At 45.9% G+C, this 27,363-nt stretch overlaps 1 protein-coding gene across 2 annotated transcripts in view; it reads right to left on the bottom strand.

Moving 5' to 3' along the window:
• HEBP1 (heme binding protein 1) overlaps positions 1-24,183 on the bottom strand; it is a 28,629-nt gene extending 4,446 nt beyond the window's left edge. Inside the window, exons 1-4 of one of the 2 annotated variants that reach the window (XM_080913946.1) lie at positions 24,029-24,183; positions 11,553-11,691; positions 9,447-9,627; positions 1,228-1,613 (exon numbers count right to left, since the gene is read on the bottom strand). In XM_080913946.1, the coding sequence (XP_080770072.1) occupies positions 1,382-1,613; positions 9,447-9,627; positions 11,553-11,691; positions 24,029-24,106 (630 nt within the window). In that variant the 5' untranslated portion in view covers positions 24,107-24,183 and the 3' untranslated portion in view covers positions 1,228-1,381. Of the gene's footprint in view, positions 1-1,227; positions 1,614-9,446; positions 9,628-11,552; positions 11,692-24,028 lie in introns of those variants that run through there. The other variant, XM_080913947.1, reaches the window with a different exon arrangement.
• Between the last annotated feature and the right edge of the window lie 3,180 nt (positions 24,184-27,363).

Here is a 27,363-nt window from a genome sequence, read left to right as displayed (position 1 = left end):
AAACAAACGAGGCTGGGAGGGTCACAGAGGTACAGCCATATGCTGTCTTCTCTGCCCATTTTACCAACTCACCCTGACCCTAATCACAGGAAGACAGACAAGCAAGATAGCCAAGTCCGCCCAGGACTATAGTCCCTTGTAGGAAGGAGGCCCAGCCCTGGCTGACTCAGCCTGCCATCACCAACAATCCCGAATTCCTACTAGTCTCAGCTTCCACTCGGCACACATGGGATGACAGCCCGGTGTCCACATCCACGAATTCATGAGCACGCCCGAGTGAGCACCAAGGAATGCTCGTCAAGTGTTTCTAGCTCTCAGCAGGAAATAAAGGGCTCAAACTGTTTTCGTGTAAGCCTGTTAATAAGTTTGTAACTCCTGGTCTTCAAAGAAGCTGTCCCCCAGGGCACTGTATTTCATCTCACCCAATGGTCGCCATGGAAGCAAAAGACATGTCCAGGAAAAAAAAAGGGAAGCAAACAAAAAAGAGCAGGGAGGTTAGGAGGTGGTCGAGAATGAAGCCTTCAGTCAGTCAAAGAAGCCAATGCATACCATGTTATCTGTCAGTGAGTCTGCGGTGCTACCAATGAGGGAAGAAAAAAAAGAGATGGCTCTGAGATTGGCCATCTAATGTCTAAAACTTTGACAAGAGGTGATACCGATTTACAGAGTTAGCTGTTGTCCTAGTTTCTTCTCCTTCCGTTACCGTGACAAAACACCGACCGAAAGAGACTTAGAAGACAAGGACGGGCTGATTTGGCTTACACTTCCATGGAACAGTCTGTCACCATAGGAAGTCAGGATTTGAGTCTGGAGGTGAGAACCAAAGCAGAGGTCATAGAACAGAGGCTCCCAACCTTCCTAATGCTGCGACCCTCGAATACCGTCCGCCATGTTGTGGTGACCCCCAACCATAAAATGATTTCATTGTTACTTCAGAACTGGAATTTTGCTACTGTTATGAATCATAATGTAAGTATCTGGTATGCAGGCCCAGCCTATTGGGTGTGAGGCCACTTGGGCTGGTGGTCCTGGGTTCTATAAGAAAGCAGGCTGAGCAAGCCATGGAGAGCAAGTCAGTAAGCAGCATTCCTCCCTGGCCTGTGCATCAGCTCCTGCCTCCAGGTTCCTGCCCTGTCTGAATTCCTGTCCTGCCTTCCTTCAGCGATAGACTACGACACAGAAACTTAAGCCAAATAAACCCTTTTCTCTCCAACTTGGTTTTAGTCACGGTGCTTCATGTCAACAACAGTAACCCTAATTAAGACACCAGGTGACTCTAGATTGTGCCAAGCTGGGAAAACTAACCAGCTGTGTATGCAGCGGCTATGCCCCAGACAAGAGTAGCAACTGCCAATGTCAACTCCACAGGGATGAGGGCATTTCATTGATGCCGACTGGACAAGTGCAGGCAATGACTGGATGGAACAGGTGCCGACTGGATGGAACAGGTGCCGACTGGATGGAACAGGTGCCGACTGGATGGAACAGGTGCTGACTGGATGGAACAGGTGCTGACTGGATGGAACAGGTGCCGACTGGATGGAACAGGTGCCGACTGGATGGAACAGGTGCCGACTGGATGGAGCATCTTTGAACATAGAGCCCAGGTGGTGCTGTAAGAGGGTAGAGAACTTCTGCTCTGTGGTGTCCTGGTCACCAGCATTAGTAGTCAGGTCAGACAGACAGAGACTATACAGACAGATGGAAACACAACACAGCTGGTGATGTGTGAGCATTTACATGTATGATCCTACCTTATCCTTATGATAAACCAGGCATTGTTATCTCTGTCTCACAGACATGGAAACCGTATGAGTCATATGCCATCAACTTGACAGTTGTGGCTGCTGAGTGAACAGGAAAACCCCAGGCTTCCAGCTCCCTCCGAAGGCCCAGCACATGCCCACTAAATCCTGGGCCACTGAGCCACGCCCCTTGCCTTTTCACCTTCTGGTCTTTCTTTTTTTCTTTTTGGAGCTAGTGTCTCACTCTTTAGCCCAGGCTGGACTGATAAACTTACTATGGGCTTACTGTATGAAGCCCTAGATGGCTTCAGATTCATGGTGGATTTTCTGCCTTTGCCTCCTTAGTGTTGAGTTACCAGCATGAGGCACCACCCCGGCTCCAACTCTTCCTTCCATAAACATGTCATTAAATGGTGACAGTCTCACTTAAATCACCAAATCTCACCTATTATTGTCAGTCTCTGCTGACAATCCAGTCACGGGGGCTGAGTTCTCACTGGAAGATCACTTTGAATCTTAGTGTAAGGAAAATTCTATTCCCAAAAGTATTCAGATAGGGCTTGTGAGATAGCACAGCTGGTAAAGGTGCTTGCTGCCAAGCCAGAAGACCTGAGTTCAATCCCCAGAACTTACATGATGGGAAAAGAGAATAATTTCCTTATAGATGAATTCTGACCCCCATATATACACCAAATAAATGTGTGTGTATGCACATGTGTGTCTCTGTGTGTATGTATGTGTATATACACATATATATAGTGGTGTATAATTTTAAAGATCTCTTGTAAATTCCAGGTTAGTCTGGTCTACATAGTGAGTTTCAGACTAGCCAGGACCACAGAGTAAGACCCTGTATCAAACAGAGACTTACAACAACAACAACAACAAGACCTGTTCAGGTAATTAAGGTAGCTTTATCTTCTTTTTTTCCCTAAGACATTTTATTGTTTAAATAGTCCTTCTAATTAATGTAGCATCTCTTTGTTGACACCTTCTTACAAGGCTGTAGAAAAACAATTTAGTCATCAAACATTCTCACTGTATTTCTTGAAATACTGCTCCCTTCTCTTACCAACCTTGTTTTCAGTTAAACCAGAGTAACACACAAGATCCAAGTGCTGTAAATACACATTTGACTTGTGGTGACACCGTGTGGCCAACCCAGGAATAATCTCATGATAAATTAGGATGGTGGTTTGTTCAGTTATAAACATTCACCCACGGACCAAGGCTAAATAACCTCAGTATTTGGTTCTTTTACATTTTGTTTGTGTCAAGGTTTTACTATGTACCCCAGGCTAGCCTCAAATTCATAATCTTTCTAGTCTAGTCCCCATGTGCTAGGATTATAACTGTGTGCTGCCTTTATGTGTTTAGATTTCTAGATTTTTTTTTTTTTTTGCTCTGTTCCCTTTCCTCCTCCCTCCCACACTTTCTTCCATGAATTCATTTTTATGTACTATGTTTAGTGTATAAATGTTCCTGTGTGCTCATGTATGCATACACTGGTGTGCATGCACACATGTGTGAAGACCAGAGGTTAGCACTGGTGTCTTCCTTATGTCTCACCATTGTATATTTTGTGATGTCTCTCACTATACCTGGAGCTCGCTGATTGGCTAGACCGGCTGCCAATAAGCACCTGTCTTCCTGTCTCTGCTTTCCCGGCACTGGGATCAGTTGTGTATTGCTACCCTGACTTTTTCTTTTTCACATAAGTGCGGGGCATCCAAACTCAGGTCTTCTGGCTTACAAGACAAGCAATGTTATCCTCTGACCAGTCTCTCTAGCCCTTCTATCCATTTTGTAACATTTACTTATTTATGTGCACACGTATGTTGTGTATGTGTGTATGCATGCTTGCATGTGCCATGGTGCACATGTGAAGGTCAGAGGACAGCTCTGGGGGCCTGATTCTCTCCTTCTATTTAGTTGAGGCAGGGGTCTCTTGTTTGGGCTACTTCATGGTAGCTGGACCATGAGCTACCAGATGATTCCCCCATCTCCATCTCACCACAGGGATGCTGAGATCGCAGATGCAGGGCACAGCATCTGTTTTTATGTGGGTTCCGGGAACTGAGCTTAGCAGGCTCATAGCCACTGAGCCATCTCTCTGGTCCTAACTACCCTTTATCTAGGTGTCATTTTCAATAACGAAGAACCATGTCTTAGAGGAGTGTTTAACTCTAGCTTGAGAGCAGGAAATGTTAAGATGTGTCTGAAAGTAAGGAAGATGCTAACACTGGCGAGAAGTGTGTCAACTAAGAGATCAACTGGGGTGGCTGGAGAGATGTCTCAGTGGTTAGAGCACTGACTGCTCTTCCAGAGGTCCTGAGTTCAATTCCCAGCAACCCCATGGTAGCTCACAACCATTTGTCATGGGATCTGATGCCCTCTTCTGGTGTGTCTGAAGATAGCTACAGTGAACTCATAAACATTAAGTAAATATTATTTTTAAAAAAATGAGATTAACCAACATGGCTCTTACCGGCCCCAGATGAGACTATCTGAGTATCTGAGAGAATAAAATCCCGGTACAGTAGTGTTTGCCTGTAATCCCAGGATTCAGAGAGTAGAGACATGGGGACCAGAAGTTCAGGGTCTTTCTTGGCTACATATGGAGTTCAAAGCCGGGTGGGATCCTGAGACCCTGTCTCACAAAGGGAGGGAGGGGCTGGGGAAATGGCTCAGGGCAAAAGTCAAAGGTGCTTTCGTGCGACCCTGGGTTTGAACTTGGGAGTACCCACAATAAAAGCCAGGCACACAGCAAAAGCATTTGAAATATCAGGGCTCTGTTGGGGTGATAGGAAGTGGAGATGGAAGAACCCCAGGAAGCTTGCAGGCCACCTAGCTTGGCATACAGCAGACAAGGAACAGAGAAAGAGCACCGAAGACCAGCACCCAAAGCTGTCCTCTGACCTTCACACCCTCTCCACAGCATCCCCATACCTATATTCCATATCCATACCACGTAAACAGATTTTCTTAAGGCCAAAAAAGAAAAATAAAGAAACAAAACAGAAGGCAAAAAAACAAAACAAAACAAAAAAACAAAAAAACAAAAAACAAACAAACAAACAAACAAACAAAAAAACCCAAGTACAAGTGCTAAGCATTGCAACGAGCCAGCGTCTTTAAAATCAGGTTTCTGTTGATAGCGGGAAAAGCCAATGAAAGACCCCCGAAGGGAGACCCTCACTCAAATCTCAGGAGAGGCGCACACCCAGCGAGGCACCGAGACCACACTTGCTGCAATCGCACGAGGAAGTTTATTGAAAGTGAAACAGAGTGAGATCTCAGGCCAGCATGCTGGGGTCGAGACTCATACACCACGCAGGGGTAGAGGAGTTCGACCCCAGCCTGAACTTGTAATGGGCTTATAAAGGCAAAAATCACAAAAGAGGGGGAGGACAGGGGGAATGGAAATTCAAAGGGGACAATGAGGAAATTCAAAGGGGAAGAATCATACATTTTTTAGCCGAACACCCGGGGCACACCTAGGGCGTTGAAACATTCCACAGAGGTCATCCGGACCTTCTGTGGTTATTTTGGGAACTCAAATCTCAAGAAACTTCCAGGAACAATTACCTGCAGAGGCGAGGGCCCTAGGGCAAGGAATCAGTGTCCTTTGACAACTTTTTACTCTTCACAAACATAAACAAAAACAACCAAAACACCAAAACCAAGCAACCATCCAAACAAACAAAAGAAAAAAACAAAACAAAACAAAAAAAAAAAAAAAACAGACCAAAGCAAAACCAAACAAAGCAGGGAGGAAGATCCCCACCTTTGGAAGATACCAAGGAAAAGTAATCAATAACCGTAAAACCCAGCGAAGGAAGAGAGGCTGACAGCCGTGCCTCCTGCTCTCTCTTTGAGACTCTCTACCTTTGTAAAACTAGAGAAGAGGGGAGACTTGTGTTTGCTGAAGTGTACCAGCTGACAAATGCCAATGGGAACAGACAGGACGCTATCATTTGAGAAGGTCCCATGGGGCAGGCACATAAGCAGGAACATCCTCAGCATACTAGCCAACTCCACAGGAACAGAGCTTAGCAGACGCATGATTCCCTTCCAGGCCTCAGCACCTAAGACACAGGAGTCTAACGGGGGCTAAAGGTATAGGAAAGATTCTTTGCTTCAAACTCGAAAGCCTCAGCCCGACCGCATCTCTAGTACCACACACCAGTCCACAGGCAACACAGGGGCAGAAGGACACACACATGCCAGGAGTAAGATTCAGGTTTTGGGAAACAACAGGGCCAGTGACCCACCAACCACAAGAACAAATGAATACGCTCTGTGGTGTGTAGAATCACAGATGGAAAAAGGCTTAAAAATGGACTGACTGAAGCCAGCGAGAGGGTTCAGTAGGTAAAAGTGCTTGCTATATAGACCTAATGACCTGAGTTTTATCCCCAGAACCTTCAGTGAAGCAGAAGACTGACTGCCAAAGTTGTTCTCTGACCTCCATGTGCATGTGTAGAACAGGCACGCCCACTCTCATGCACACACATCATGCACACACATCTTGCACACACATCATACACACACAATATAAAAATCAATGGACTAATTGCAAAAGACACATGAGTTCAAATAAACCTTAAAAATGAACTGTAAGAAAATGGGGGAAGTCAGGCATGGTCATTTATGCCTCTCATTCCTTGGAGATGAGGCAGGAGGATTGTAACCATTCTTGCTGAGGGATGGGTGCAAACGGCTTCGCTATCTTTTGCGCTCTCCATTCCATAGGTGGCTGGGTGGGCTGCCCAGTGACAGAGCATGCTCAGAATGAAAGCATCCATAACGTATTTAGAGACAACAGGAATTGTACTGTGGTGGTTTGGGTGCAAAATGTACCTCCATTGGCTAAGGTATTTGAACTCTCGGTCCCCAGTGGTGGTGCTGTTTGGGGAAATTACGGAGCTTTGCTGGAGGAAAGGTATCAGTGGATGTGGGCTCTAAGAGTCTATAGTCGAGCCCCATCTGCTCTCCTCTCTCTGTTGTGTTTTTTGTTGAAGCTGTGATCGCTCAGCTTCTATCTCTGGCCTCCTGCTGCTGTGCGTCACACACCATGACGGACTCTCCCTCTGAAACCATTAGACAAAATAAACTCCTCCCTCCATAAGTCACTTCTGGTCGTGGTATTTCTCCACAGCAACAGAAAAGTAACCAGTGCGGCAGCCACTCACCATTCTGAGTCTGGATGGGCAAACGGTTAGAGATCAGCCCCATCTACAACTGTGGTTACTGCTGTTAAGGATGCTCCCCCCACCCCCAACATTGTACATGGCTAGGCACCTGTCACACAGTGTGATTTCAATAAATGGGGAGTCACCAATCACTTAGAAGAGACCTGGCTTCTGAGGCCTGACTGGACCAAAGAATAAAAGACACTTAGTAGGGCTGGGGTGAGGGGTGAACTGATTCAATTGTGTCAATCTTTAGATGATTACCAGATAAAGAATGACAGGTCACAGGCATTAAGAAACTTGTAAACAGTACTTTAGAAAGTGCTGGTAGGAAGCCTTTCACAAGAACCTCAGGATGACGATTATATTAGGGGTGCTTAACCAATGGGGGAAACTAACCCATAAAGCTTACTAACCCTGCCCCTAGAAGCAGTTGTGGCTGCTATGTCTCATTTGCATCAGTAGGTGGCAGAGAGGAGAGAGGGTTTGTCTGCCCTCAGCGTTCTGACCCGTGGACATCTGAATGACTAGTAGCCTAACATCCCCCGAGAAAAACAACCTTGAGATGAGCACCAGTCTGGCACTACAGAAGCCCCCATGGCTCTTCGGACCGAGAGCAAGCAATAGAATAGAAGAACCCTGTCTGGGACTTGAGGGCTCCTGGCAGAAGTGAGCCCAAGACAGATGACCACACGGGGTCACTTGGGGGGAGGTGTGAGGAGATAGTTCAAGATGACCGCTGGATCCGTGCCATGGGGCCTAGACAGGGAGCTAGCCTGAGATGCCACACAGGTCTGGGAGTGGGGTAGGGCACATATCATGCATGAGATGACCCCCTTCTGGTGTCATAATGCAAAGCAGGGTATAATGCTCCTGAGACAACTCCAGACACTCAAAGACCCTGGTACTACTAAAAGGAGCAAGTAAGTGAAACAAAGAAGAGACGCAGAGCCGGAGACTGGCGAGTAGAGAGGAACCGCCTGATGTCATAGCTGGCGATGCCTCGAGGGACCATGGTGGGGTTCTGGCCTATGCTGCCACTGTGGTCTGTTACCACCAAAGGCCAGACAGATGTCCCTGGTCTGGGCTGCCGCCTGGAGACATGTTGATGTCTGAGAGCAGCCCCTGTACATTGCAGGAATGGCCTATGAGCCACCCCCGAGGATACCAGCAAGTGTTTGGAGACCTAACACTACCATTCGTCTCCCATGCAGCAGGAGAGCTGGCCCTGCTCCTCACCAAATGCATCAGCTGGGAGAGCAGGCCTTTCCTGTACCTCGCCTGGGCAGCACTTTAGAGCTGACCCTGGTGGTGGAGGGCGGTGGTAGGAGTAAGTGCTTCCTTAAACAGCATCCTGAGTGCCTCAGTTACCTACCTGCCCACCTTACTCCCGACTCTGCTTAGAGTTTTCAGAAGCCTCTGCACAGAGCCAAGAAGTCTAAATGAGGGCCAGCATAGAAAGAAACAGGATGAGGGTGGGGGATTTCCATGTCAGCAGCACAGTTACATCACCCTCTCTGTCCTCCAGGGGGCTCTGTTCACCCAGCCAAAGAAAGCCCACAGCAGGCAAGCTTGGCTCCCAGTATTTTTCTAAGGAATGATTCTAAGCTAGCTTTGGGGAACAAAGTCCCACCCCCAGAGGAGGAATCAGAATATGGAAGCCTACCAGCCACGTTTGGGTGGGGCACGGGGGGGGGGGCTTTCAGTGGACAGAAACCGTGCAGTGCAAGATCATTCGTAGAGTTAATTCTCAGGAAGTTGGGCTTGAGCCCAACACCCAACCTGTGGTTACTACTGGGGAAGGTTCTGGTCTTTCTCTGAGCCTGGTTAGGTGCCTGTTACACAGTGGGAGAGTGCAACTCTTTGGCGACCTCAGCTGGGCCAGAGCCCTGCAGAGGTCCACGGATAAAGTCTGGCACAAAGCTAAGAAAGCTAGAGCAGGTAACAGTTTGCACCAACTACTTCCTGTGGTGGAGAAAAGTAACTGCGAAGAAGTCCTAATACAGAGTCAGAGGGCAAGAGGGCGGATGTGTGTCCTTTGCTTAAAGTACCACAGACCAGGAACAAGCAGGGGATGGGTGTTCAGCTCTGACTAAAACTCTCTACCCTTCTTAATCAAAGGAAGTCTGGGGTATAAATCATGTTTTCCCAGCTATTATGTCCATGGCCCCAAACTATTATTCACACACGCACGCATGCATGCACACACATATGCACATTTATATATCCCATGATTTCTCTCAGACCCTGCTATGGTGAATTCATTGTGAGCTTAGGCCGAGGCGACTCCTCCTACTTATCAATATGGCTCCAGGCCAGGGCATTTATCCAGATAAAACCACAAATGCATGTGCGCTACAGCCTGAAGAAATTAAAGTGAGTTACTGTTAAGACTCGGTGTTTCTTCACTGAATTAAGTGACGGCGAAAAGCCAATGTCAACAATATTCCCTGAGAAGATCCAAGGAGTGGCTCAGACCAGCAAATGCTAAGCCCCGAGTCCTTACGTGGAGTAGACAGTGATGCCCTCCCGCTCCTCGATCTTCACGCTCTCGTCGCTGGGGGCTGGCGGGCTGCCTTGAAATTGGTTCGGAATCCGGAACCACACTTTCAGTTTCTTCTGTAGGGAGCCATCTTCATTGGGAAACACCGCAAAAGAAATGGGGACCGTCATGCCCATACCGACCCCTGAAGCATGAGAAGTGCAGAGGGAAGCAGGAATTAGACAGAGGGCCAGGAATCTCATTTCTCTTCCATGGCAATTAAAAAAAATTAGCAACAGACATTTCAGGCGGTAAATACATATAATTAGACACGTGCGATGTCCCTGGAGGTTTGAGTATGGTGGCACCATGTATCCATTTTATGTGTTTGTGTGTGTGTGCCTTTGGGAGCCTATGTGCACCCTGCTCATGTAGGTATCTGGGGAGGGCAGCAGAGGGCGGCTGATGCCCTGGAACTGAGGTTATGGGTGACAGTGGGCTGTGGGAACTGAGCACTAGTCCGAGAGAGCAGCCTGTGCTCTTAGGCGCGGAGCTTTTCTGTTTGCTGGGAACTGAGTTTAGGTCCTCCGTAAGAGCGGTAATTGACCCTAACCATTGAGCCGTCTCTCCAGCCCCTATGCTTGAAGAGAACAAAACTAGAAACTATTTGGTGACAGGTAACAAGAATGTGAGATACATAAGGCCCTGAGGAAAAAAATTTTTCCACAATATGGAAGAGTATGGGCAATAAGACATTTCCTGTAGGATAGTTTGGAACTGTTCAAAACAAGTATGTCTGAGTGAATTAGGAACGCCATCCTTACACTGCGGCTATGAGCAATTACGCTTGAGAAGATGCTTAGCGTAATTACAGAACAACATGCTGCAGGCACAAAATATGCTACTGTAGAAACACTCAGCGTATATTAAAAGGCCTTGAAGGTGCCCAGTGGTGGCGGCACATGGGTCTATAGTGCCGGCACTCAGGAGGGAGAGGGAGGACCGTGAGTTCCCTCAGCCTGAGCTACGCAGCAAGATCCTGACTCAAAATCCGAGAGCTGGCGGCTGAAGCTGAGTGGTAGGGCATTTGCTTAGCACACCTAAGGCCCTGGGTTTGACCCCAGCACTGGGATGCTCTAAAGAGACAAAGAGAGAACCAGAAAGGAGGAGGAAATTGGTCATAATGTTTTCTTTATACATATTTTTTACCCAAAGAAATGTTTTAGCAGTTAAGAAAAAAACAAACAAACAAACAAAAACTATTCTTTACCTCTTACAGGTCAACTTATTTTCCAAAACCTGCTTACTTTGCTCCAAGAAAATTAAAATAATCCTTCACTACCTTTCTAAGTACCAGCATGAGAATACTCCAAAACTAAACCCAGCATCTCTAGTTTCATTTTCTTTTAAAGCCCATGGCTAATTTGCAGGAATCCTACAGGCTCACCTAAGTCAGAAAGCTGCTTAAGGGTCTCCAGGAGACACGGGCAAGTGAATCTTGAAGAGTTCGAGGCTTCAGCCTGGTCTATATAGGGAGGTCCAGGACAGCCAGAATATGTAAAGACCCAGCCTCGAAAAATTATAACTTACACTCTCATGGTGCACCTTACATGAAACTTCAGTCCAACCACTTTAGAAATGGGGCTGGGAGAGAGAGCAGCCAGCATGGGCAGCCACGTCCTAAAGCCAGGGATGATTTTAGAGTTCACAGATCTTTAACCACCAAAACGGAGTCCGAGGTTCACAGATCACTGGACCCTGCAACTCACGGTCTGAGGGCTGACAGATCTCTAGCTTAGTGCTAGCACTCTCTAGTTCCGTGACAACCACACCTTGCACAGCATTCAGCTTACTGTGGGTCATCCGATGTAAGGACACAGCGACCACGTAGTGTTAGAAAACAAACCAACAAACAAACAGCAAGAGCGAGCACAAAGAACAACGAACCGAGTGACAGAGAGAACATGTATGTGTCAACTTGAGAGGCAGGCTGGGCTGACATCCGTGTGCTCTGATAGCAAAGCTTCCTGCCGTGAACTTCCCACCCGTGACATTGGAAGAGGGAGTTACAGGGTGTCTACAGCCACTGCCCGATGTGTCCACGGGTCCCTGTCCCTCTGGGATGCTCACCTTTGTCATTGGTGCCGCCCACATACTTCATGATCTTGGGCATTGCTTCCCGGAGAGCCTCATCCACAGGCTTGTCTGTAACTTCCACAGTAGCAAACTTCCCGCCTTCACAGGCTCTCTCCTCATAGGAGACATCTTCCTAGAGGTGCAGGAGACACGGGGGTTGAGAACAAGGAGCTCAAAAGCACCGAGAAATCCCCAGAGCAGGTGACTGTGTGGAGATGGATCCAATAGGAATCACTACGAGAAATAGACTCTGGGATCTTCATAAAGGTAGACTATCAAAAGCCATTTTAAAAAATCTTATAGGAAGAGACAGTGCACACCTGTAACACACTTGGGAAGTAGAGACAAAACAGGAGTTCAAGGTTATCCTCAGCTACATAGGTTGATGGCCAGCCTGGGCTACATGACAGGCTATCTCAAAGCAAAACCACCACCAACTAAGCAACCAAACCAAGCTTATAATTGATAATCTGAGGGAGACAGAGAAGCTATTGTCCCTCCCAGAATACTGGAAACGCTACAAAGATGAAACACCAAGAGACTGAAAAAGCTTTTGGGGATTAAATAGAAAGAAAGAAAGAAAGAAAGAAAGAAAGAAAGAAAGAAAGGAAGGAAGGAAGGAAGGAAGGAAGGAAGGAAGGAAGGAAGAAAGAAAGAAAGAAAGAGGAAGGAAGGAAGGAAGGAAGGAAGGAAGGAAGGAAGGAAGGAAGGAAGAAAGAAGTATTGGGTGCTGGAGAGATGGCTCAGAGGTGAAAAATATGCAGCGCTCTTGCAAAGGACCCAAGTTTAGTTCCCAGAACCATGCTGGGCAGTTCACAACTCTCTGTAATTACAGGTCCATGGGATCCAATGTCTCTGAATTCTAGGGAACCCCAAATTCTTGTATATAAACACATTATTTAAAAATAAATCTTTAAAAAATATGCTAATGGATATGAAGAAAATTTCTAGAAAGGTCAGAAGCTAAGGTTGCCGGAAGCACTGCAGACAGGCAAGAAAAGAAGAAGAAAACAGGAGAAGATGAAAAGGGGGCTATCAAGGACGTAAGTGAAGGCACGCACACCACAGGGCTCCACACAGCCATGCTTATGACTGTGTTAATATACACAACAACCAGGACACGGAGCCAGCCTGGACGCCTCCCAACGGAGCGGTGGATACAGACTGTGTGGTTCAGACGACGGTCTTGTTTAGCTGTAGGAAAGCAGTTGGGAGAGGAACGAACCACGCTAAGTGAAAGAATGCAGACTCAGACAGATACCATGTTTCCTCATGTATGGCGTCTCAATTTAAATGTAATGGACTATGTGCACAGGTGATAGGCATGAGGACTATGAGAGAGGAGGAAGAGGTCTAAAGGGATGGTGGAGGAGGGTGAGAACAGGCATCTTGTTTTCCTTCATGTAGAATCCAGATTTAAGCAATACACACATACATGCACACATATGTGTACACACACACATATGCATGCATACACACACATGCATGCACATGTGCACACACAGGAATGCACACGTGTACACACACACACAGGACAAGAAAGCTGAAGGGAACTTTGTAGAGAGTTATACACACACACACACACACACACACACACACACACATACACACACACACACAATGAAACTTTCCTAATGAAGCCTGTTATCATGTAGAAACTAATAACGACTTAAAACAATAATTAAAGAGAGCCAGCAATGGGGTGGTTCAGCAGGCAAAGGGACTTGTCACCGAAGGCACTGATGACCTAGTGCAATTGCCGAGTGCTGTGTGGTAGAAGGTAAGATCCGATTTCTGCAAGGGTCTCCTGACTGTCCCATGTGTGCTACGGTGTGCTCACTCACACGAATGAACACACACACACACACACACACACACACACACAGAGTAAAGGAAATAAATAAACAACCAAAAAATGCACTGGAAATCCAACATTTGGGAGACTCCAGAAAAGTAAAGAAAAACACGAGAAGGAGAAAACAAGCAGAAAATGCTCTAACAGCATTCGTCTCCCGAAACTGAAATCCCAACAGCAACCTCATCCTAGAAGCGTGGCTGAGATTTGTTAGATGGCTGGGAAATGGCTCAAAAGTAGAGTGCTTACTTACTGTGGGGAGGCCCTCGGTTTTATCCCCAGCACCACTGGGGAAAGTGCTTCTGTTCAACAGCTTCTAGACTCAACACCACCCCTAGGTCTGTTTATTCTAGTGTCAAAGGGAAGTCCAGTGCCCTGGATGAGCTTGTGTGTTGTGTTGTGTGTGTGTATGTATATATGTGTGTGTCTGTGTTGTATTGTGTGTGTGTCTCTGTGTGTGTTGTGTTGTGTGTGTATGTGTGTGTGGAAGGGTGTTGTGTGGTATGTTGTGGTGTGTGTGTACATATGTATATATGTGTGTGTGTTGTATTGTGTGTGTTATATATGTATAGATGTGTATGTGTCTGTTGTATTGTGTGTGTATGTGTGTGTGTAATGTGTGTATATATGTGTGTGTATGCATATATATATGTGTGTGTCTGTGTTATATTTTGTGTGCCTCTCTGTGTGTGTTGTGTTGTGTGTGTGGGTGCTGTGTGGTATGTTGTGGTGTGTGTGTGTATGTATATGTGTGTTATGTATGTATATATATGTGTGTGTGTGTGTATGTGTGTGGTGTGTCTTGTTGTATTGTGTTTGTGTGTTTAGAAACTCTACCACTGAGCTAGTCCCTACCCCCTGTGTCTCTCTTTTCTCTATTTGTTTATTTATTTCTTCTGGGGCTGGGACCCAGTAGAAGTTACCATAAACTTGTGGTGTCCCATTAGAGTTGCCATGTTACTGAAGAAATGGGGGTCCCTTCTTGGGGTTCTTAGACTCATTAATAAAAACAAAACTTAAAAATAAAAATAAAGCAGGCTCAAAAGGAAGTCTTTCAGAGCTAACCAGACAAACAGAAAATGCTTTAACAGCAACAATCTCCCGAAACCGAACAGCCCAACAACCTTGTTCTAGAAACATAACGGGTGAGCTGCCTGAAGGAGAAAGAAGAAAGTATGAGCCATTTGACTTAAAACTGCCGTGGAGACCATCCCCACAGCGGGGAGGGGAGCTTCAGCGAAAGTGGGGCCTGAGGTGTCAGGGGAAGCTTGTTTGGAAGAGAGACACGGTGTGCTTTTCTGAGCAAACCAGGAAAGTGGGCAGGCGGACAACAGCTCTGTGTGCTACTAAGGGGGATTCTGGGTAGGAAAAGGATGGTATGAGCTCATTAAATTGAGGAGTATTCCTCTAACCTCGTTATGACAACCTGCCTTAATGGAGATAGATGGTCCCTTGGTCGGGTGACTAGCCTCAGGGAGGAGATGATGGTCTGTCTCCATCCAGGGATAGAGGACAACAGCGTTCCTTCATGGGTCGTCAACGCTGCTCTGACAGTTCTACCAGGGAGCTGCGTTCCTAGCCTCTCTGTCCCCATCTCCTGATGCCGCAATCTCTCTTCCCACACAAAGCCTTTCTTTCTGTCCTTTGTACCTAGCCTCTGTCCTGCCGCCATTAGCCTTCCGTTGGTGTTCAGGCTCCGGACTAACACGCAGTTCTTCTGTGGCACCCTGTCCATGTGATGTTTCCCCAGATATAATTTTGTGCTCCTGAACATTCATCAAGGCCGTGCTTCCCAAACTTCATTCCTGTCCGTTTCTCAGCTTTTGAAAAAATTGTAATCCACAAAAAGAAAACCATTTCTTTTCTTTGTTCCAGATAGAGTTGACAGGGTTTCTCTGTGTAGCCCTGGCTGTCCTGGAACTCACTCTGTAGATCAGGCTGACCTCACACTCACAGAGTTCTGCCTGCTTCTGCCTCCTAAATATTGGGATTAAAGGTGAGCACCACCGCTGCCCTGGTTTTGTTAGTTGATTTTAAAGACTTTATAAAAATTTTATGTGCATGAGTGTACTTATGTCTGTATGTCATGTATGTATGTATCTTGGTGCCCAGGAGGCTAGAAGAGGGCACGGAATCCCCTGACACTCAGGTTACTGATAGTTGTGACCCACCATGTGGGTGCTGGGAATTGGACCCGGGTCCTCTGAAAGAACAGGCAGTGCTCTTAACTGCCGAGCCATCTCTCCAGCTCTGGAAAAATATTTCTATATCAAGCTTTCTATGTATGTGGCTGAACCAAAATTCTGCAAAATTAACACGTGACCCCCGAGTGATGGGTACAACGTAACTGTTTTTTCCTTCTAGTCTTTTTCCCTCTTCTGGTTGAGCAAATTTTAACTCAATGCACTAAAAGTAAATTTCTCTTGATTTTACTGTCTGGAGATGGGACATCGTTGGGAGTTGGAAAATAAAGACGTTGTGAACAAGACCAAAACCACACAATTTTATATGATCAAACTCACCAGGCGTTTGTTTGAAGAAGGGCTATTTCTCCTTAGGTGATTATGAAAACGAGGCACGTGATTGAGGAACCGGCTGGCTCAGGTTTATCAAACAGGGTTTCCTGCAATATTCTACACAGAAGATTCTCAAGTGGGGAAGAGACTTTGACTCCCAGGGCTCAAAGAGGGGAAAAGTAATTTAGAGAGGACTGTGGGGCTGGGAGAGGTCTCTATAGTTTAAACCAGTATGTTTAATACTCTAATTTCATATTTGGAATGAAAAAAAAAACCCTATTGTCTTCTAAGAAAGAGGACAGGAAAATTTTATCTTTTGGAGGGAAGGGGGATGGGAGTGGTTTCACCATGTAACCCTGGCTGGTCTGGTACTTGCTATGCTGGGACCAGACTGGGTTGGTCTCAAACTCAGAAACACACATGCTTCTGTTTCCCGGTGCTGAGACTAAAGGCACGCACCACTGCACCCAGAGCCAGGAGAATTGAATGCAATCTCCAGGTGTCAATTTCATGTTTAATTTCCCATTCAGGGGTTGAAGGTGTAGCTCCTTGGTAGAGTGCTTGCTTCGCATTTACAAAGCTCTTGGTTCAATACCCAACACTGTGGAAGTAGATAATTATAGCCTCATCAGTGGGGAAGGAGAGGCAGAAAGAACAGAAATTTGAGTTCAAGGGCAGTTTGGGCTCTCTGATATCTGAGATCTGTCTCAAAAATATTTCTCATGCCCTGACAGTTTACGGAGGCTGGGGAAAGGCCATCAGTTTCTTCAGTATGTAGCTATGCCTTTCCCATGCTAACACACACACACACACACACACACACACACACACACACAGAGAGAGAGAGAGAGAGAGAGAGAGAGAGAGAGAGAGGCAGACAGACAGACAGACAGGGAGACACAGAGAGACATACTGACAGAGATGAAAGAGATACACAGAGAAACACTAGACATGCACACACACATACAGTGAAAGAGAGACAGACAAAGACAAAGACAGACAGAAAAAGAGAGACAGAGACAGATACACAGAGACACACAGACACATATGTACACAGAGACACAGACACTCAGACAGACTGAGAGACAGAGAGAAAGACAGAGACATACACACAGAGACAGAGAGTCAGAGAAAGACAGAGACAGAGAACACAGGAGAGCAAGGGGACACTTTTGGGGAGAAGCCTATGGGATAAGACAAGGTAACAGGGACTGTAAAGAACTAAAATTTATTATACACATTATGAAATTGTCAAAGAATTAAGTACAATAAATTAAGAAAACCCTTTTCTATGAGACAGGATCAAGGGTAGCCACACAGACTTGACTCTGGGCCATCACACTAAGGACCTCTGTGAGGTTTTAAGAAGGCAATGTCCACACTGCCTTCCATAGCAAATCTGGGTGTGTCACAGTAGAACACCCTATAACACCTCTTTCTTTGTGACCCCTCTCACCCTGGAATTCCACTACTTGTAATGTTTTAACTTCTTGAAACTCGACTGTGAATCACTGAAGTTCAGAATTGTAAACGATTTTAAAGTTCATCTAACTACATTCCCCCCAAAGGAAAGGAAGAGTCAGACAGACTGGATTACCCAGTTGCTAAAAGGCGAAACAGGAAATAGAATTCTGCTCCTGACCTCTGCTCTAAAACTTGTTGCAAGACTCCAGGGTTGTGGGGATCCACCCACATTCTGTTTCTCTTTAGCCACTACATGTGTTATTTGGAACAGAGATTTATATGATGGTGACAAACTCTAAATGAAGCCTTAAAGTTTGTTTCTTTTCATTGACTTCTGTAGCCAATGGGGACGCTAATGGCAAAAACTTACCGGAAAAGAGACAACAGATTCTTTGAACTTTCAACAGGCACTGAAGATTTGCTATGTGCTGAGACTGTGTCACGTGCCATAGTGCAAAAGGACCTGGGTTTATCCATATCCCTCCCCCTCATGGATGCGTGTGCACGTGCGCGTGTGTGCGTGTGTGTGTGTGTGTGTGTGTGTGTGTGTGTGTGTGTGTATGTAAACAGGAGGAAAATTTACCAGGATATTATTGATCAGGATCCAACTACCTTTTAAATTTTGTTTTTATGTATATGAATATCCATATGAAAAATATGTACTATGTATATGTATATGATATATGTATATATATATATATATATATAATGATAATAAAAAGAAAAGGGCTTTCTTTATTTCATCATTGTGTGTGTGTATACACACACCAGGTGCATCCCTGGTTCCCAGAGGTCAGAAGAGGGCCCTTAAACTGGAGTTAAGGATGCTTGTGGAACATCATATTAATTCTAGGAACTGTACCAGGTCTCCAAGAACAGTCATTGCTTTCAACCATTGAGCCGTATCTACAGGCCCTTTGGTTGTTTGTTTTGAGTCAGGGTCTCTCTTATTGGTTTAGAAGCCAATAAGTATGCACAGGCAGGAGTGCCAGTGAATCCCAGGGGTCCTCCTGGTTTTGTCTCCCCAGAGCTGGGATCACAATCGTGTGCTGCCAAGCCTGGCTTTTTTGTTTGTTTGTTTGACATGGGTCAGGAACGGATCATCATGTTTGCAAGGTGAACAACAGGATGATGACTGGACCATCTTCCCAGCTCAGGTCTTAGTTTCTGGTATCAGGAAAGACTGGATCTAGCAAAGGGGAAGCCATCAGAATGGGTGCAGTACATCAGGGCGGTATGCAGACAGGGTACAGGGCTGCTTAGGGTCTGCTTCTTTGAATAAACATTGTTGCAAACCTCTGATAGATGCTGCAGACTCAAGACTACAGATTAATAAAACGGGAATAATAGGCAAGTGGTCAGATGAAATCACCAATGATTTAATTTTAGTTTTTTCTTGTAGTTGTTGTTTTTGTTTGTTTGGGCTTTTGTTTTGTTTTTGTGTCTTTGTGGGTTTAGTTGTTGTTGTTGTTTTGAGACAGGGTATCTCTCAATAGTCCCAGGTTGGCCTGGATGGAACTCATTATGTAGCTCAGGTTGCCTTTGAACTGTTGCAATTCTGCCTCAGGATCTAAAATGCTGGGAATAAAGGCAATGCACTATTTCTCCTGGTTACACAGTTATTCTAAAATGTATTAAAATACTGATGGCTAGAGGAGGGAATTATCAGAGACACCAGCCCCCCCGCCCCCCGCCGCAGCTCAGCGCTAAGTACTCTTCCAGAGGACCTGGGCTTGGTTTCCAGCACCCACATGGTAGCTTACAATGGCCTGTAAGTCCAGTCTGCACGCACTGCACACTTGTGGTGTACAGACATGCATCCGGGCATAACATCCTCATATACACAAAAATAAAAATGAATGGAATCTCATTTTTTTTTTTTTTTTGTTAAAGAACAGTAGTGCCATGATGAAGAAGAATGTGACAAAAGAAGAGGACAAAGACACCAGTAGAAATCTCGGGCTGTTGTAGGAGTTGGCTTTCCAATCCCTGAGCCCAGTGACAGTGATCTGAGGCCTCGCTGGTTCTTACTACTCTGAATTCATCCAACAGATTCCGGTGATTGATCACAGGTCTGTGTGGGTGTGTCTGAGGTTCCCAGGAAGGATCTGTAAGTCAACATCAACCCTGAGGCTGAACTCTTATTGCTCAGCCCCTCGATCCTGAGTAACCTTGCCTGTCTTCAAACTCCAAAGGCTAAATAGAAATAAATAAAAGAGGTCTTTGCCTGTCTGTTTCTCTGACCATGTTGGATAAGCAGACGGCCCAAGGGGCAGCTGGTGAGAAAGGTCTGAAGCTGAGAAGGAAGCCGGCGTTGAGAAACAGGAATGAATACGGGAGTCAATGGCAGGGCGTAGAGAACAGCCCAGAATGGGTTGAGGTGAGTGAGAAAGCCCATGTAGAGCTTCTGTACAGACTCCATTGTCTGTACAGACTTCACTGCGGAATCTATTCCTTTCTGTGCACGTATGTGTATCCCTGAGTGAATGTGTGAACACCATAAGCGAAAGAACCCATGGAGGTCACGAGAAGGTGTCGGAGCCTCCAGACCTGGAGTTAGTTATGGAGGTTGTGAACCGCCATAGGAAATCAACGTTGGGTTCTCTGCAGAAGCAGTAAGAGCTCTGAACTGCTGAGCCCCCTCTCAACCCATCACTGACTCAAGTGACCCGGATGATTCTCGAGTCCCCCAGCTTCTCCTGGGCCTGCCATGAACCAGAGCCCTTCCATGTCCAGGGTCTCACTCTGTATGTCAGCAGGCTAGCCTCAAATTTATGGTGATCCTCCTGCCTCAGCCTCATGGGAGCTGGGACTATGGGTGTGAGTCGCGTCAGGTTCCTGTTTGCTTTAATGTCCAGGATGTTCCTAATCGTTCCTGTTGCCTCCTCTGCCTGGAAGATATTTCTGCTTCTGTTTGCCATCAGATGAGTCCTACTCATGGAACAGGCCCTCTGATCTGGAATTCACCCCCTCAGAAGCCTATCTAAAACAGATTTCCTGGGGTAGCTTGCTCTCTATATCTAGTATCATGACTTGCATGTTATTGATGCTCTATAAACATGTTTTTCTTTTTGTGGAAAGGAGGTCCACATAGTGAACCAGATTTAATTTACTAGCAAGGACCACAATAGTGACTGCTTAATCCAGGCATGAGAACCTGGTTAATAATGGCTCTGGGGGGGGGGCAGCTCAGGTCTCTCATGGCTATGACTCATCCAGAACATCAGTGCTCACACCTTCCATCTGAACCACTGGACCACTACGAAGCGTTGAGTGTAGAAAATGAACATTAACTGGGTGTGGTGGGACACGCCTAAATCCCAGCCCAGGGAGGCTCAGCCTGGAGACCCAAGAGACGTTGTCTCACAAAACAAAGACTCCAAAGAAAGTGAAGAAAGGAAGGAAGGAAGGAAGGAAGGAAGGAAGGAACATGGATGTAAGTCAGGCATGACTATGTGTACCATTCCCGGCACCTAGTGGCTAGAGGTGGGAGGATCAGGGGTTCAATCCGGGCTACACGAGACTGTCTCATAAAAACAAAAAGCAAAAGCAGGAAGGCAGGAAGAGCGAGAGGAAGAAGGTAAGAAAATAAATGGATGCTGTCTAGAAAACCATCAGTTCTGTATAGAGCCCTGTATGAATGTATTCTCAGATTGGAACCGGCCACCTGTGTGAACACTGCTGAGTCTCAACATGAGTCACCCTGGAGCGTTCTCTTGGTCCACTGAACAAACAGCAGTCTCCTCACTCCCACCTCCCAATGGCTGAGGCTCTCAACCAGTTCCTGGGTGAGGATCTGAACCTGTGGTTACAAACACCAATATTTCACAATCGGTGCAAACTGGGTGAGGGTCAAATTCCAAAGGCCTTACAAGAATGTCTTTTGCTCTGGACTCTTCAAATCCTTTTAAGGTCTTTTTTTTCTTCAGGCTAGTTGTAGTCCACACAATGGTTCCTAGAAGCCTGCTTTCTCATGAGAAGGAACTGTTAAGATGACTAACCCAACAGAGAACTTTCTATGTATCGCTGTTACATGAAACACTTAGCTTGAATCCAGTCATTGAGCCCATGAGGTTAGTGCTTCAGTCTTTATTTTTAGAGGTATTGGGTGATAAGAGGTTAAGTGCCATGACTAGGTGACAGATGGAGCCAGGACTCAAACCCAGGCTGTTGGTCCGGACATATTTGCACAGGTTGGACGGAACGACCTCAGTCATTCCTGTCAGGCCTGTCCCAAACATTCTCAAGACCCACCCAACTTAGCACAGTCCCTCCCTCCCTGAGCCATCAAGAGCCTGATAAGGTTTGTCTGGGCTCAGTCTTGAGCACGTGGAGATCGTGAAGCCTGCCCAACATGGGGCCCACAGCATGCCTTCTACCTGCCAGGGGTGTAGATGGCAGAATCTGACCTAGACTCTTTCCAAGATAAATCAGATCATTTTCAGGGACAGAAAGAGAGAGAGAGAGAGAGAGAGAGAGAGAGAGAGAGAGAGAGAGAGAGAGAGAGAGAGAGAGAGAGAGAGAGGAAGAGAGAGAGAGAGAGAGAGAGAGAGAGAGAGAGAGAGAGAGAGAGAGAGGATCCCTTTCAAATTGCAACAGCCCCAACTTTGTATGTAAAAAATAGCTTGCACTTGTCTTTGAATATTTAATAAATTGTCAGAAGCAGTGTTGACTTCCCTTTACAGTAGGGGGGCTAGGGTGGCTGAGATGTTAAGTAACTTACTTACAATCCTCCTGCCTCCACTTCTGAGTGCTGGAATTGCAGCCACACCTGGCTTAATGAACACTTTTGAAGTTTTAATGAGAGAACTACACTGTAAGTCTTTCAGCAGATACCTAAGCACTTTGGTGTGAGCTGCCTGATGTGGAAGCTGGGAATTGAACTCACGTCCTCTACAAGAGCAGTGCACACTCTTAACCACTGAGCTACCTCTCTAGTCCTGTAGTATGTATTTCTGATTTGCTCATTAGCTACAGGAATTTAGGGTCCACAAGGACAGAGCTCTGAAGTAGATTCACTTACTCTGTTGCTATAGGGCTTCACCTTGGAACTCATGATGTGGCCCAGTCTGGCCTCAAACTTGTGGCAATCCTCCTGCCTCTACCCCTTGAGTTCTGGGATTTGCAGACATAAGCCACCATATCCAGTTTGGTTTTGTTCTCTCTTAATCCTCATTTTAAAGCCACAAGGCCCACACACAGTTGTCACACACACACACACACACACACACACACACACACACAAATTGTTATTTGTTAAGAATAATTAATCTTTAACTGGGAGATTTCTCACAGAGAACTTGGGTATCTGGAGTTCCTTAAAGGTTTGGAAACACTAGCCGTGGGAAAGCTGGACTTGTGACAGTCGCCAGTTAGCACCAGGCTGTATAATCTAACCAGCCAGTGTCGCTCCTTTTTTTTATCTGTCTTTGGACGTGTGTCCCCGTGTGATCAGGGCTTCAGTTGCTTGTTCTATGCACAGCTGAGGAAACTCTGAGAGCAGGACGGATGGCTTGACAGGCCTCTGGATGGCCAAGTCTAGACTAAAACTGAGCTGTGTGCTTTTGTGTGAGGTTCCCTGTAGTAGGTTCCAGAACTTGGCCCCCAGGTAACACAGGCCTTTATCCAGAATCACTATAGAGAGAGAGACTGTCCTGAGATAAAGTATATGTCAGGCTGAGGGAGCAGACCTGTTGCAAAACACTTGGTTTGGTATACTACGCACAAGGCTCTAGGTTTAACTCCCAGTTATTCATCAATCAATAATCAAATATTAGTTTAGGAAAAACAACACATGCCTTCAAGATTATACCTGAGTACCCAAACTCCTAATTTTCATGAAAGCAGACCCGGCGCGTCCCGATTCTCACTCCAGTACCGATGCAAATTCGGTAGAGCACCATGATTACGGCTCCTCACTCGTTCCGAGCATCCTGCACTAACAATTGTATAAGTCAAAAGCAACCGTGCAGCTCTGAGCCTTTGCACACGCACTTGACTGGGAACACCCACACAAGCAGAGCTGCACAGCCCAAGACATGTGGAAGGGCCCCTCTCCGCTTCCCTAGCAGATATACCTGCTGCATACACCCTTTCTACTCCTACTGTTCTTGGGGTTTATTGTTGTCTTGTTTTTGCCTGATAGGATTTTGGTCAGTCATTTATGCAACCATGCGTCTCTCACAAAATTGTTCACAATGTAGCCAGGCGTGGACGATCATGCCTGGAATCCCAACTCCAGGAAGGCTGAGGTAGGAGGAATATTGTGACAGAATCCGAGGTTAATCTGGGTTAAGCAGCTAGTGCCAGGCTAGCCTGAGACAGAGTGGGTCTCTGTCCTAAGAGGAAAAAAGTTCAGTTGGTTTGGAACGCTCAAGTGGACGGATGCACTCAACAGGCGGTGTCCCACTCGCCAAGATGGAGCCTCTCCCGCGTCAGTGGTCTGGCTGAGCCGGACCGCTCGCTCCCCTCCTTCCTGGAGCAAGCAAGCGCCCTGCAGCACAGGGCGGCCCCAGCCGGAATGCAGCTTCGGCCACAGACCCACCCAGAGCCCCGCCGCACCAGCTCCAGCCCCGGCCAGGGTGGGGACAGCCGCGCAGTCCTCCTTCACGTCCTCTGCAGCCCGGCCGGCCTACCTTGCCCCCGGTGCTTAGAACCTGCCAAGGCCAGGTCTCCACGCTCCCGAACAGTGAGTTCCTGATCATGCCCAACATGGTGACGCCGTGGGGTCTGGACGATCGAGCCTACCACTCAGTGGCAGCAAGATCCACAGGGCCAGGGGCAGCGAGCGCGTGAGTAGACAGGCGACTGGGGCGGAGCTGGGGCGGTCTCCGCCCACTGGGCCACATGGGGCGTGGCCTGGGCAGGGTCCTCAAGACTCCACCCACATGAGCGCGGCCTGGGTGGGGCGCTAGTTCAACAAGCCTGTAGCATCTTACTTCATATATACTTTCTTTAGTCACTCTCTTCCTACCTCACTGCCTCGTTCAGAGGATTTTTTTTCTTAAATCTGTGTTTGTTATTTTATGACAGGGCTCTGCTCTGCAGCCTAGGCTGACCTGCTCCAGCTTCTGGAGTGCTGAGCTTGTAAGTGATTATTTCCACTCACTCCTGGCTTCATCTTCTAAGGGGTTGAGAAAACCACTCTTACGCAGCTTCTTACTGCTTTCCTTTTTAACTTTGTCCTGCTAGTTTGGAGGGCTGGGTCTCAGCATAGAACAGGCGGACCTGGAATTCGCTGTGTAAACGAAAGGCTGGGAACTCCTGCTGTCTTCCTGGCTCAGCTTCCTCCAGAGTTGAGGATTACAGGTGTGAGTCACTACAAACAGTTTTACAGTGCATTTAAAGATGGTTTAACGTTAAATTGTGTGTGTGTGTGTGTGTGTGTGTGTGTGTTCCCGCGCTCCTCCCCCAAGTGCGTTGTATTCCCCTGGGAGCTAGTATCACAGGAAGTCCCAAAGGTGGGTGCTGGGAACCGAACTCGGATCCTCCGTCTTTAGCCGCTGAGCCATCCCTCCAGTCCCAACAGTGTATTTATTAATCACAAGTTTCACACTCCTTGCCCAAACAACAGCCCATTCAGTCCGCTTATAAGCTAACCGATTTTGTCAGAACAATTTTTTCCTTGAGTGTCTGTTTCTTGCCAAGCACTTTATAAATATTATCTGTGCCCTAGTATCACTAATACACACACATCCCATACCCTACTATCACAGATATTAGGGTACCAGATACTAGTAATCTACATATATCACACAGTCCTAGTTCACATATGCAAGTGCAGGTATGCATCTTACAGAAGGCATGGTAGAAAGATACTGAACAAGAACAAAGAGCAATGACATATGCAAATGTCAGACATAAAGTGTCACAGTGAAGCCCATTGTCTTCCATGCTATCTGCCCCCATCAACTTGACACAAGCTAGCATTATTTGAGAAGAGGAACCTCCGCTGAGAGCGTGTGTGTGCATCTGATCGCCTGTAAACAAACAAGAAACCTTTTCCTCTCAAAGCTGCTTTGGTCATGGTGTTTTACAATAGGAATGGAAACCCTACCAAGATAGTAACAATAATAATGTGCTATTATTAATTATATATTGGTATTTTATACAGTATAATATATATTGTATATAGTTAATGATAACACTATTATTCTTATAACAACAATATAATGGCAAAAGCAGGGTAAGAAAAAGAGGAAGCCGGAATCAAAATAAACTGGTTTTTCAAACCAATGAACACTCCTTAACCCCTCAGGAATGGACCCTCTTTTACTCCTTTGTATCTGGCTTCTCTGGAAGGCCACTTCAAACCCTGTGTCTCTGTGACCAGTGGAACAGGTGCCTCTTTGTTCTCCTTTTTAAAAGATTTATTTTATTTATTTCATGTATGTGAGTACACTGTAGCTGTCTTCAGACACACCAGAAGAGGGCATCAGATCCCATTACAGATGGTTGTAAGCCACCATGGGGTTGCTGGGAATTGAACTCAGGACCTCTGGAAAAGCAGTCAGTGCTCCTAACCACTGAGCCATCTCTCCAGCCCGAGTATCTCTTTCTTGACAAAGGGAAGTGGATCGATCCTGAGCTAGGCAAAGGTATTAACAATGGTCATAACAATGCCCTCTAATTTGGTGGGAAGAAATATTCACATTATTAACTATATAAAAAGGGGGCCTTTTCCATATCTTTATTAGAGTTTTTTAATTTGTGTAAAATAAGCAGCTGTTTAATTAGTTCATACTTCCTTGAACCAAAATACCCCTTACTGTTAAGAGGCATCATTTTTATGTACCATCAAGAAAGAAACAAAATGTTACATGTGGAAAGCTATGGCCTTCAATTGACTATTAAATGTACCAATATACATTAAGTTATAATTTAATTTATAGGAGATTGTCATGTTGTTTTGTTTCTTTCGTTTGTTCAGCTAGAATCTCAGCCTTCCGAGTGTCAGTATTACAGGAATATACCACCATGACTGTTGATTCTAAGAATTTTTTTTTCTCCAAAACTTGGGGTGGTAGTTTGTGCCTGAAATTCTAGCACTTAGAAAACTGAAGCAGTAAAGTTGCTGAATATTCAAGACATTCTTGGGGGCATATAGTGAGTTTTAGATCAGCTTAAACTAAAAAAAAAAGTTCTGTCTCAACTAACTAACTAACTAACTAACTAACTAACTAACTAACTAACTAGCAACTAACTAACTAAGTATCTAACTGGCCTAGAGATGACTCAGTAGTTTTTCTGAGAGCCCAGTTCCAGCACTCACATGGAAAGAAACACTCATCCATAACTCTAGTCTTAGGAGATCTACCATCTTTTTCTCTGCCATGGGCACCAGGCACACATGTAAATATACACACAGGGAAAACATTTACACACACACACACACCAAATAAATCCAAAAGGATAAACAAATAAATAAAACTAAAAACATATTTTTTTTTTCTCCTAACAGTTATGCCTTTCTTTTTTTCCAAACTAAACTATCAAGGATAATGGGATGGGGGAGGAGGGACAAAATAGGGGGCTTTTGAGGGGAAATGAGGAAGGGGGATAACATTTGAAATTTAAATAAAATATCCAATAATAAAAAAATATTGGGACTGACATTTGAGAGCTGGGAGAAGCTATGGTTAGAGCTAATGTTGATTGACAGTTTTATGGGATTAAGACCAACCATGGAAATAAACCTCTGAGTAGGTCTCCAAGAGAGTTTATAGATTGGATGAACTGAGGAAGAGCCACTCTAAACATAAGTGGTGCTATTCTTCGGGTGGGGGGAGGGAGAAGGAAGCTCTCTGAGCCAAAGCCTTCTTCTCCCTCTGCTTGCTGACAGTAGACACAATATGACCAACTGCTTCATGCCGACTCCATGTGCCCTTGAACTGAGCCAAAACAAGTCCTTCCCTTTTTAACATGTTTGCGTCCGTCTCCAGAAAAGTAGAATAGTAGGAATGAAGTAATA

Source organism: Micromys minutus, assembly GCF_963924665.1.
Source record: "Micromys minutus genome assembly, chromosome: 3".
Taxonomy (NCBI): Eukaryota; Metazoa; Chordata; class Mammalia; order Rodentia; family Muridae; genus Micromys; species Micromys minutus.
This window is presented reverse-complemented; position numbering and strand designations above follow the sequence as displayed.